Source organism: Lepus europaeus, chromosome 1 (assembly GCF_033115175.1).
Source record: "Lepus europaeus isolate LE1 chromosome 1, mLepTim1.pri, whole genome shotgun sequence".
In the NCBI taxonomy this organism is placed as follows: Eukaryota; Metazoa; Chordata; class Mammalia; order Lagomorpha; family Leporidae; genus Lepus; species Lepus europaeus.
Genome location: NC_084827.1, coordinates 112,447,251 through 112,460,093, shown reverse-complemented (window position 1 = coordinate 112,460,093; position 12,843 = coordinate 112,447,251). Strand labels below are relative to the sequence as shown.

The 12,843-nt window shown below is 41.9% G+C and overlaps 1 protein-coding gene across 5 annotated transcripts in view; it reads left to right on the top strand.

The window, feature by feature from the left end:
- The window catches only part of FASTKD1 (FAST kinase domains 1), a 52,587-nt gene extending 47,414 nt beyond the window's left edge, over positions 1–5,173 (top strand). For all 5 annotated transcript variants that reach the window (XM_062187639.1, XM_062187645.1, XM_062187654.1 and 2 more), the window contains 3 exons: positions 1,615–1,753; positions 3,097–3,211; positions 4,989–5,173. In XM_062187639.1, coding sequence (XP_062043623.1) covers positions 1,615–1,753; positions 3,097–3,211; positions 4,989–5,084 — 350 coding nt within the window. In that variant the 3' untranslated portion in view covers positions 5,085–5,173. The remainder of the gene's footprint in view (positions 1–1,614; positions 1,754–3,096; positions 3,212–4,988) is intronic.
- Positions 5,174–12,843: the final 7,670 nt, after the last annotated feature.

Sequence of the window (12,843 nt, the reverse complement as noted above, 5' to 3'; positions counted from 1 at the left end):
CTCCATTCAAGTCTCCCACATGGGTGGTAGGGACTGAAGTACTTGAGCCATCACCTACTGCCTCCCAAGGTGTCCATTAGCAGGAACTTGGAGTTGGGAGCAGAGCTGGGACTTGGTCCAGGCATCTGATATGGGATGTGTGTGTCCCAAGTGGCATCTGCACCATATGCCTGCTCCCTCAGTTATCTGTGTTTTATTATGCAGTTTATTTGTACAAACTGGGGTCTGGAAGTGGGTGTTGTGGTGCAGCAGATTAAACTGCTGCTTAAGACTCCTGCATCCCATATCAGAGAGCTAGTTTGAGTCCTGGGTGCTCTACTTCCCATCCAGCTTCCTGCTAATGTACCTAGGAAGGCAGTAGATGATGGCCCAAGTGCTTGAGTCCCTGTCACTTCTCTCTCTCCCTTTTTCTATCTCTTCCTCTCCTCACATCTTTCTGTCCCTCTGCCTTTCAAATAAATAAAACTAAATCTTTTTTAAAAAAACCTACAAATTGTAATTAGGTTGATTTATAAGTTCTACCTTTTTCCTTTTTTCACTTATTTTGTTAATTGAAAAAAACACTCTGTTCATATTCTAGACTTTTCTAATTACAACCCCATTGTGTCATTTTAACATACTTCTGTTTCCTTTTATGTTACCTGTAATCTAATATGAAGGACTAGGGACTTGATTGAATTTTAGGTTGGATTTTTTAAAAAAGAGATTTATTTATTTGTTTATTTATAAGGCAGAGTGAGAGAGAAAGGAAGAGAGATCTTCTATCCATTGGTTTTCAAAAATGGCTGCAATGACTGGGGCTGAATCAGGCTAAAGTTGGGAGCTTGGAACTTCATCTAGGTCTCCCACATGGGTGGTGGGGACCCAATAACTGAGCCATTATACTCTGCCTTCCCAGGAACTGGATCAGAAGTAGAACAGCCAGGACTCAAACCAACACTACAGTGTGGGATGTGGGCATCCCACATGGCAGCTTAACCCACTGTGCCCCAAAGGCAGTCTACAAATTTTCTTTTTCTTTGCCAGATAGCTTCATAGGTGGTGTGTACTTCTTATTGTGCCATATCTTGATGCAGACAATGGTTGTGTGCTTCTTTTTATTTATTATATTATCCTTTAGAAAGTTCCACACCTTCCCCCCCCCCCCCCCATAGCTTTTTACCTACTGATTTTGTCAGCCATCAGTGATCACTTATTACTTAAACCCATCATTTGTTAAGGGTAGAAAAACAGCAGTTGTATAATGCTTGAGTTGTTATTCATTTTTAGAAGAATTGGGTTAGCTTCTTTCAAATGTAACCAGATACTTAAGGAGATTAGAAAAAAAGTCTTCAATGTGACTTGACCTAACCAGTACTAAATGTAGCCAGCCCAGTGCTAAATTTAGTTTAGTAATACTTGCTGATAGTTTTTTATTGATTGTTTTTCAAAGAGAGTGTCATTGGATCAGATCTTATAAAATAAGTTGGATAATTAGGGAGATTCATTATAGTTTCATGTGGATGTGTATACCTATGTGTATGCATATACTTATATACCTAGATATATCTTAAATTTTTACCTGTAAGAATATACCTGATTAATACTGTTGATTCCTACCTATATTCCCTTAAGATTTTGAATGTATCTTGGATAAAAGGAAAAAACCTCTTCCTTATGGGAGCCATAATACAACTTTGGGAAAACTACCAGAAATGTCCTGGGAATCAAATACCCAAATAGTTGGATCAAGGCTGCCACCAGGAGCTGAAAGGTAATTTATTTCTTAGTTTAAGATTGTATCCAAATGTTAGATTTGGCCTAATAAAATGAACTTGGCTCTCGAGGACTCACTTTAGAAGAGTCCACTCCGATCCTATGCTATCTATCTTTGTACCTTTGCCTCTGCTGGGCCTTCTGCCCTAATGTCCTTCCCTCACCTAGCCAAAGAGTTTCTCCACAGTGCTGCCCTGGTCGTCCTTTACTGGAAGTAAATAGCATCTTCTTTTGTACTCCTAGACATCTCTACTTTTCTGATAGCCCTTAGCCACCTTCTGCACTGCATTAGATTACTTATATCATGTGTTCTCAGAGAGATTATAACTCTATGTTGCTTTATTTCAGAGCGCCTCCCTTATGTGTAGTTGGTGTATAATGAAAGAAACAAATGGATGAGAGTAGGGAGATATTTATTGTAACTTTAAAAATTTTCATTTTAATTACTATAATTTTCTTTAAATGAATACCTTTATCATCAGTTATTAATTTTTTAAGCACAAAAATAATCTTGGGTGGGGGCGGTGCTGTGGCATAGCGGGTAAAGCCGCCACCTGCAGTGCTGGCATCCCATATGGGTGCCGGTTCGAGTCCCAGCTGCTCCACTACCTACCGATCCAGCTCTCTGCTATGGCCTGGGAAAGCAGTAGAAGACAGCCCAAGTCCTTGGGCCTCTGCACCCATATGGGAGACACTGAAGAAGCTCCTGGCTTCTGGCTCCTGGTTTCAGATCAGTGCAGCTCCGGCAGTTGCGGCTACTTGGGAAGTGAAACAGCAGATGAAAGACCTTTCTTTCTGTCTCTCTGTCTCTCTGTCTGCCTCTGCCTGTCTGTAACTCTGCCTTTCAATAAATAAATCTTTAAAAAAAAGTCTGGGGACCCAGTAGTTAAGATGCCCACCTCCTGCATTGGAGTACCTAGGTTTGGTTCCCAGCTCCAGCTCCTGAGTCCAGATTCCTGCCAGTGCACACCCTGGGAGGCAGCAGTGATGACTCAAGTAATTGGGTTCCTGCAACTCACATGGGAGACCCGGACTTGTATCCAGCTCCTGGCTTGGGATCCAGCCTGGCCTAAGGTTGTGGGTGTTTGGGGACTGAACCATCAGATGGGAAGATGGGAATGTGCCTCTCTTCTCCTTCTTTTTCTCTCAAATAAATAAATAAATTTCTATCTCTCAAATAAATTTACAAAAGGAAGAAAGAAAAATAACTTGGTATACTCATTTATATTCGTTTGGCTTTTGTTAGTTTATAAAGATGCATTCTTGTTCCTGAAAGGCTTATAGTTATTCAGTTTCACATTTTGATTGCAGAAGTAAATATTTATTTTTTATTTTTTGCAGGATTGCTTTGGAATTTTTGGATTCAAAAGCTTTCTGTACAAACATCCCTCACTTAAAAGGAAAATCTGCTATGAAAAAACGACACTTGGAAATCTTGGGTTATCGTGTAGTTCAGGTATGCAATACATGTACTTCAGCAGAGATACCGTACATATATTTGCTTTTATTACCAAAGTTCCAGAATTATATTTATGATAAAAAAAGGTAAGGAATCTCTAAAACTGAGGATTTCTTTCTAGATTAAGAAATAAAGGGGGGTCAGTGCTGTGGTGTAGCATCTCATATGGGTGCCAGTTTGAGTCCCAGCTGCTCCACTTCCGATCCAGCTCTCAGTATAGCCTGGGAAAGCAGTAGAAGATGGCCCAAGTCCTTGGGCCTCTGTACCTAAGTGGGAGACCTGAAAGAAGCTCCTGGCTCCTGGCTTTGGATCGGCTCAGCTCCAGCCATTGCTGCCATCTGAGGAGTGAACCAGCAGATGAAAGACCTCTTTCTCTCTCTCTGCCTCTCTGTAACTTTGCCTTTCAAATAAATTTAAAAAAGAAATAAAGGGGACAGGCCTTTGGCCTACCAGTTAAGACACCACTTGGAATACTGTCATCTCACATCAGATTGCCTGGGGTCGAGTTCCAGTTCCTCTCTTGATTCCTGCTAAATGCACACCCTAGGAGCAGTAGCTGATGGCTTAGGTAGCTGAGTTCCTTCCACCTACATGGAAGTTCTGCATTGAGTTCCCAGCTCCCAGCTTCAGCCCCTAGCCCAGGGACATTGCAGGCATTTGGGGAGTAAACCAATGGATGCAAGCTCTGTCTGTCTTTTTATTTGTCCCTCATATAAATAAACATTTATATATATAAAGAAAAACTCATTTCTTTTATTGTCTTTAAAAGGTTCGTTGATTTGTATATTTATATTTTTTTTAAAGATTGATTTATTTATTTGAAAGGCAGAATTACAGAGAGGCAGAGGCAGAGAAAGAGGTTTTCCATCCACTGGTTCACTCCCCAAATGGCCGCAATGGCTAAAGCTGTGCCGATCCAAAGCCAAGAGCCTGGAGCTTCTTCCAGGGCCCCCATGTGGATGCAGGAGCCCAAGCACTTGGGCCATCTCCCACTCTTTCCCAGGCCATTAGCAAGGAGCTGGATTGGAAGTGGAGCAGCCAGGACATGAACTGGCACCCATAGGGGATGTAGGCACTGCAGGCAGCAGCTTTACCAGCTACGCCACAACACCAGCCCCTTGTATATTTATCTTACAAAGGACAGAAGGACTATGGATATGGACAGAGTTATAAGAAAACAAGTATGTAGGAAAAAAATGTCCATTGTTGATATTGTGGGAATGGGAAGATGAAGGGAGCTTCGAGGCAGGAAAAGGTCTTCTAGGCAGTGTTGGGAAGATGGACCCACCTGACTTCCAAAAGGGACTCAAAGGCTATACTCACATAAACTAATTTAATAGGATCCTACAGCATTGCTCAGTAGGGCTGATAAGTCTTCCTTGATGTCTTTTGTAGTTGTTTTTAAAGTTTTTATTCATGGGACGAGCATTCTGGTGTAGCACATTAAGCCACTGCTTGCAACTCTGACATTCCATATTGGAGGGCCAGTCTGAGTGCCAGTTACTCCGCTTTCAATCCAGCTCCCTGCTAACGTGCCTGGGATGGCAATGGAAGGCCCAAGTGCTTGGGCCTCTGCCACCCATGTGGGAGACCTGGATAGAGTTCCTGGCTCTTAGCTTCTGCCTGATCCAGCCCTGTTGCATCCATTTGGGGAGTGAACCAGCAGATGAAAGGTCTCTCCATCTCTCCCTTTCTCTGTTGCTCTACCACTCAAATAAATTAATTAATATATTTTATAACAACTTTCATTCATACTGCATTATTTACTTTACAGATCCCTCATTTTGAATGGAACTCTATGGCACTGTCAACCAAGGATGCTCGGATGGACTACCTGAGAGAACATATATTTGGAGAAGGCAAATCATGACTGTAGTTTTATTTAAGATGAGTTATCATGGTGTGTCACATCTGTAACTATTTTAATTAAGTTACCTGACTCAATTAAAAAAATCCTGAGGTAGGACATGTCTGGTGTATTTTCAAATAACAAGGAATCCATTGTGGCTACAGCAGAATAAGTGAGGTGGGAGTATAAGAGAAAAGGCAAGAAGTAACAGGGCTAGATATATACAACCTCTTGGGAGATGAGAAGCCTTTGGAGGGCTTTAAGCAAGGACTAACAGGAGCTCACATTTTAAATACATCACTTTGGCTGCCCTGTTAAGAGGAGGAAAGACTACGGTGGGGTAAATGTAAAAGTAGGGAAACTTACAAGATCATTGCAATAATCCAGACAAGAAATGGATGGTGGCTTGGAGAGAGTAGCAGAAGTAGAGGTGATGAGAGGTGGTCAGGTTTTTGGGGATATTTTGTAGGTAAAGGCAACAGAACTTGCTCACCGACTGCATATGAATTATGAGAGAAACAGGAGCCAAGGATAATTCTGAGTTTTTGTCCTAAGCATCAAAAAGGGTTTAATTGCCAGTAACTGAGACAGAAAAGTATTTGGGAGAACAGTATGGGCCTTGGGGTACAGGGGAAGGATTGTGTGTGTGTTTTACACATGTTGGATTTGTGATGCATTTTAAATAGGTAAGTGACAACAGATAATTAAATATATTAATAAATTAAATATAGAATTGAATAAATCAGGTTTTGGCAGTCAGGAGAGGCATTTAGGCTCCAGATATAAATGTGAAAGTTGTCAGTGGTATTCAATACCATAAGACTAGATGCGGATACTAAAGATGTGATCAGAGAAGAGTGGGAATGCAGGGGAAGTAGGAGGACTGAGCTACAGGGCACTCCAACATTAAGACATGAAGAACAACCAGCAAAGGAGACATGGGCAGAGGTGGCCAGTGTGGTAGGAGGAAGAGTCACTGAAGGCAGTGAATACTTCCTAGAAGCTAAGTGGAGAAAGCATTTCAATGAGAGGAGGTAAATAGTTATATCAGATGTGCTGATAGGTAAGATGGGAACTGGGAAATGTCATTTAGCTACATGAAGATCATTGGTAACATTGAAAACAAAGTTGTGTTGGTCAGGCGGAGTTGTGAAAGCATGATTGATCCAAGAGAAACTGGGAGGAGATATGAATTTTCTTCTAAATGAAACCAAGGAAATGGGTGGTAGCTGAGTGAGGCAACTGTGATCTGATCTGATCCCACACATGCTGAGGATATAAGAATTTTTCTGGATGAAAACATTCCAAGATGGCAGAATAGGGAGGGATCTTTCTGCTTTAGCCTAAGGGAAGATAGTTTAAAAAAAAAAAAGTGGACAGAGTACAATCTCAGGAAAGAGTTAGGGAGAAAACTGCAGAGGAAACTTCATGCAAATTAGAGGGACACTGTGGATCTACATAGAGGGTGTGCATGTGCACAACTCGGGACCCAAGCAGCCGAGGGCCTCAACATCAGCTTTGGAGAGTGAGGTGAGACCAGACTGGAACAATCCAAGCCACTGACAATAAAGTTGCAGGAAGAGCCTGGCGTTGTCAGTCCAGCTTGGAGCCCTATGGGGGATGGTGTACCTGCCAACCGAGAAGACAAAAAAGGAGGCACATTTCTCTCTTCCCGATCACCTAGCACCAGCATCCTATAACTAGCCAAAAGAGGGTGGGTGCCATTTTGGATATATGTAACAGCCTGAATCTGGCTAGGAGAATTGACAGGAGGTTGTATGCTCATGACCATGGGAGTCTTGTGTGCTGGGGCTGCGAAAACACTGTGGCTGTGTGGGAAGGCACAGGGTGTGGCTGGGTCTTTGGGCAGTCACTGTGGGTGGCTCCACATGCTCAGGGCTCCCTGATTCCCTGGTGAGGGGTCATTGCTGTAGGATCTGTGTCACACCGAGGACTGTGAGGATACTTTGTGTGGTTCTTGTGGCAGCATGGAGAATATTATGCCCACTGGGGTTAGTGCCCATGCACTGGTCTCCTTGAAGGAGATGAGGTAAGTGTGAGGCTGTGCCAATAGAGCTGATCAAACTTCCCCTCTGATTAAAAAAGAGAGAGAGAGAGAGATTTACCATGCTCAATTTGGGTGTCACCTTAGGCACTCCCCTCACCCTGGAGCACTGAACAGAGCTCCCTGGCTATACCCAGCACATGTCTCTAGGTATTCACTGAAAGATCAGACACTCCACTAAGCCACAAAGGCATAGTCCAAAGAAAAAAGCCATCACAGGGAAAAGGAAAAAAAAAAAAAGTATCTCTACAAATTCCTAAAAATAAATGCAGCAATTAAGAAACAAGAAGAATAAGGAAGACAACATGATGTTCCCAAAGGAACACAACAACACTTCAAAACTAGAATGTAAAGATGAAGAGATTGGGGCCGGCACTGTGGTGCAGTGGGTTAACGCCCTGGCCTGAAGCACTGGCATCACACATGGGTGCCAGTTCTAGTTTGGACTACTCCTCTTCCCATCCAGCTCTCTGCTATGGCCTGGGAAAGCGGTAGAGGATGGCCCAAGTCCTTGGGCCCTTGCTCTGGCATGTGAGTCCCAGAAGAAGCTCCTGGCTCCTGGCTTCGGATTGGTGCAGCTCCAGCCATTGCAGCCAGTTGGGGAGTGAACCATGGGATGGAAGATCTCTCTCTCTTTCTCTGCCCCTCCTCTCTCTGTGTAACTCTGACTTTCAAATAAATAAATAAATCTTAAAAAAAAGATGAAGAGATTGAAGAAATGCCAGAAACAGAATTTAAAAAATTGATAGTAGGATTACTTAAAAGTAATCAGAAGCAAATCCATGAATTAAAGAAATCCATACAAGATGTGAATGAAAACTTTTCCCCTGAAATTGAGGTTTTAAAGAGAAATCAGAATGAAATATTAGAAATGAAGAATTCAATAGATCAAATTAAAAATGCAGTGGAAAGCCTTAACAACAAATTAAGTGAAACAGAAGAAAGAATATCTGACTTAGAAAACAAATCTCGGCCGGCACCGTGGCTTAACAGGCTAATCCTCCGCCTTGCGGTGCCGGCACACTGGGTTCTAGTCCCGGTTGGGGCGCCAGATTCTATCCTGGTTGCCCCTCTTCCAGGCCAGCTCTCTGCTATGGCCCAGGAAGGCAGTGGAGGATGGCCCAAGTCCTTGGGCCCTGCACCAGCGTGGGAGACCAGGAGAAGCACCTGGCTCCTGGCTTCGGATCAGCGTGATGCACCGGCCGCAGCAGCCATTGGAGGGTGAACCAACGGCAAAAAGGAAGACCTTTCTCTCTGTCTCTCTCTCTCACTATCCACTCTGCCTGTCAAAAAAAAAAAAAAAAGAAAAAAGAAAAAAAAAAAGAAAAAAAGAAAAAGAAAAGAAAAGAAAGAAAAGAAAACAAATCTCGATGCCAGAGCTGTGACATAGCAGGTAAAGCCACCGCCTGCAGTGCTGGCATCCCATATGGGTGCCAGTTCAAGTCCCGGCTGCTCCACTTTTGATCCAGCTCTTGCTATGGCCTGGGAAAGCAGTACAAAATGGCCCAAGTCCTTGGGCCCCTGCATCCACACAGGAGACCCAGAAGAAGCTCCTGGCTCCTGATCGGCGCAGCTCTGGCCATTGCGGCCAATTTGAGAGTAAACCAGCAGATGAAAGATCTCTCTTTCTGCCTTTCCTTCTCTCTTTGTAGCTCTTTCAAATAAGTAAATAAATCTTAAAAAATAAAGATGACAAATCTCTGGAAATTTTACAGTCGGACCCCCCCCGAAAAAAAAAAAGTTAGAAAACTAAAAAACAGTGTTGGAGATTTATGGGATACTATCAAACAACCCAACATATAGGTCCTAGGAGTTCCTGAAGGTGTGAAGAGAATGGATTAGAAAGCCTTTTTAGTGAAATAATTACAGAAACTTCCCTAATTTGGAGAAAGAAAGGGACATCTAAGTACAGGAAACACATAGAACTCCTAATAGACATGACCAGAAAAGATCTTCACCATGACACACTGTAATCAAACTCAACACAGTAAAACATAAAGAGAAGATTCTAAAATGTGCACAAGAGAAATGCCAGATGACTTTCAGAGGATCTTTGATTAGACTCACAGCTGACTTCTCATCAAAAACCCTACAGGCTAGGAGAGAATGGTGAGATATATTCCAAATCTTAAGGAAAAAAAAAAAAAAACAAAAAACCCTGCCAATCAGAATACTGTATCTTGCATAGCTCTCATTTATGAAGGTGAAATAAAGACCTTCCAGGGGCTACTGTGTGGTATAGCGGGTAAAGCTGCCACCTGCAGTGCTGGCATTCCATATGGGCACCAGTTTGAGTCCTGGCTGCTCCACTTCCAATCCTCTGCTACGGCCTGGGAAAGCAGTAGAGGATGGCCCAAGTCCTTGGGCTCCTGCACTTGTATGTGAGTCCCAGAAGAAGCTCCTTGCTCCTGGTTTCGGATCTGCCTACCTCCGGCCATTGCAGCCATTTGGGGAGTGAGCCAGCAGATGGAAGACTCTCTCTCTCTCTCTCTCTCTCTCTCTCTCTTTCCCTCTGCCTCTCTGTAACTCTGCCTTTCCAATAAATAAACCTTAAAAAAAAAAAAAAGACCTTCCATAACAAACAGAAATTGAAAGAATTTGTCACCATTTGTCCAGCCTTACAAAAGATGCTTAAGGATGTGCTATACACATAAACATGGTTATCACTATATCACTATGAAAGAAGGTGAAAGCAGAAAATTCCCCAGTAGAAGTACAAAAGAAATCCAAAGTAAGCAATAGGAACATTTATGGAAAAATGGCAGGGCACGTTGTTACGTATCAACAGTCACCTTGAAAGTAAATGGCCTCAACTCTCCAGTTAAAAGATACAGACTGGCTGGATGGATTAAAAAACAAAATCCATCTATTTGCCGCCTACAAAAAACACATCTCACCAACAAAGAAATATATAGACTGAAAGTGAAAGGATGGAAAAACATATTCCATGCTTAAGGAAACCAAAAAAGAGCTGGGTGAGCCATCCTAATATCAGACAAAAGACTTTAACACAAAAACTCTTAAAGGAGACAAAGAAGGGCACTATGTAATGATTAAGGGGTCAATTCAACAAGATGACTATAATAAATATATATGCACCTAATTACAGGGCACCTGGCTATTTAAAAAAACATGTTAATGGATCTAAAGGGAGACATAGACTCCAATACAATAGTAATAGGGGACTTCAATACCCTGCTTTCAGTAATGGACATATCAACCAGACAAAAAATCAGCAAAGAAGTAACAGTTAATCCACACTTGAAACCAACAAACCTAATGAATATCTATAGAACTTTTCATCCTACAGTTGCAGAATACATATTCTCACCAGTGCCTGGAACTTCCTCTAGGATAGACCACAAGCTAAGCCATAAAAAATGAAATCCTGTCGTTTGCAACAAAATGGATGAATCTGGAAAACATCATACTTAGTAAAATAAGCCAGTCCCAAAAGGACAAATACCATATGTTCTCCCTGATCTGTGATATCTAATAGAACACCTAAAAGGTAATCTATAGAAGTGAAATTGACACTTTTGAGACGCAATGACTTTGAAAAGCCCTTGTCTCAACTGTTGAGTAACATTCATTTTTTTCATACTATTTGTTCAACTCTTTACTTAGTATAATCTTATGTGTATAAAATTAATTGAAAATAGATCTTAGTAAAAAATAAGAATGAGAATAGGAGAGGGAGGAGGAAGAAGGGTAGGGGGATGGATACAGTGGGAAGAACCATGTTCCTAAGGTTGTATTTATGAAATGCAAGAAGATTGTATACCTCAATAAAAGTTTTCTGGGGAAAATTTTTTTTTCTTTCTTACAGCACATTTATTCCATAAAGTAGCTACCAAGAACCTATTATGTGATAGAATCGCAAGCCCTTCCTCCAAGGGTGATGTATGTGTGTGCCAAGCAGAAAGCCATAGTGTAACTGCCTTCACTCCACTGGTAGGTTAGGAAATAACTGAAACTTGGCTACTTTTACTCCATGATTCTTTGGATTCACTTTGACACAAAGTCGGTAGCCACAGTGCCTCCTATCATAAACACAGCTTTAAAATGTGTGTTCTGTATGCATTGATAAGTGGCTTAGGCTTAGTTGAAATATGTTTGAAATGTCCAATGAACTTGCTTGAAGTGAGCCCCAGTACTTAATTGTTTTCAAAATGTGAATGTCACAAAATATTTTGTGAAAAACACTGGAACAGTAAACAAATGGAAGTTATTTCCCGCTGGTATTTCCTTAAGATATTCATTTGTATTTTCAGAGATGTTAAATTCTGTATTGAATTAATCCATTTTCATGAATGTGTCTTAGTTCTCAAATGATACCAAGAACTAAACTCTTGAATAATGTTACAATATTTTGTCACGAAAATTTTGACATAAGTAGACTGCTGAGGGTTCTAAATCATTTCCTTTGGAAATAAATAATTGAAAATCTGCTATATACTTGAAATACATGGAAATATTCAAAAATTGTTTTTAACACTTTTTATTTGAGAAGCAAAGGGACAGAGAGAGAGCTCCTATCCATTGTTCACACCCTAAATGCCTGCCTGCACCGGCTGGCACTAGACCAAGGCTGAAGCCAGGAGTTGGAAATATAATACAGGTCTCTCATATGAGTGACAGGAACCTGAGCCATTACTACTGCCCCCAAAGGTCTGTATTGGCAGGAAGCTGGAGTCAGGAGCCAGAGCTGGGTTTCAACCTGGGAATTCCTACCTGGGACATGGGTGTCCCAGCTGGCCTCTTAACTGCTGGGCCAGATGGTTGTCCCTGGAAATCATGACTAAATGACCCTGACATACATTTTACTTACGGTTGCAGTCTAACTTGTCACGTACTGTATCTCTTACTCTAGTTTCTCTACACTGCTTTATTCAAATGGCTTTCATTTTTCAAAAAAAGTTATTTTTTGTTTTATCTATTTAAGTCTGAGAGATATACACACACACATAGAGAGAGAGAGAAATCTTCCATCCATTGGTTCACTCCCCAGGGCTTTTGGGCCAGGCCAAAGCCAGGATCCTGGAGCTCTGTCCAATCTCCCACATGAGTGGCAGGAACTCAACTACTTGAACCCAGCCTATCACCTGCTGCCTCCCGAGGTGTACAATAGCAGGAACCTGGATTGGAAGTGGAGAAGCAAGGGCTTGAACCCAGGTACTCAGATATAGGATATGGATATCCTAAGTAGCAACTGCTGTGCAAAATGATCACTCCCAAAATGGCTTTTGCTTTAAATATATATAGTCTTATATTTTTGTGTGACGATTTTTATATTAAATAACTGGGCTGCTATAAATAAAAGCATTTGTCATTGAGTTAACATTCAGACAATAAAATTCACCCTTTTAAAAGTATGTAACATAGTTGTTTTTAGTATGTTGTGTAACTAGCACCACTATCTAATTCTGGAAAATTTTTTTTTTTTGACAGGCAGAGTGGACTGTGAGAGAGAGAGACAGAGAGAAAGGTCTTCCTTTGCTGTTGGTTTACCCTCCAATGGCCGCTGCGGCTGGTGCACTGCGGCCGGTGCACCGCTAATCCGAAGGCAGGAGCCAGGTGCTTCTCCTGGTCTCCCATGCAAGTGCAGGGCCCAAGCACTTGGACCATCCTCCACTGCACTCCCTGGCCACAGCAGAGAGCTGGCCTGGAAGAGGGGCAACCGGGACAGAATCTAGCACCCCGACTGGGACTAGA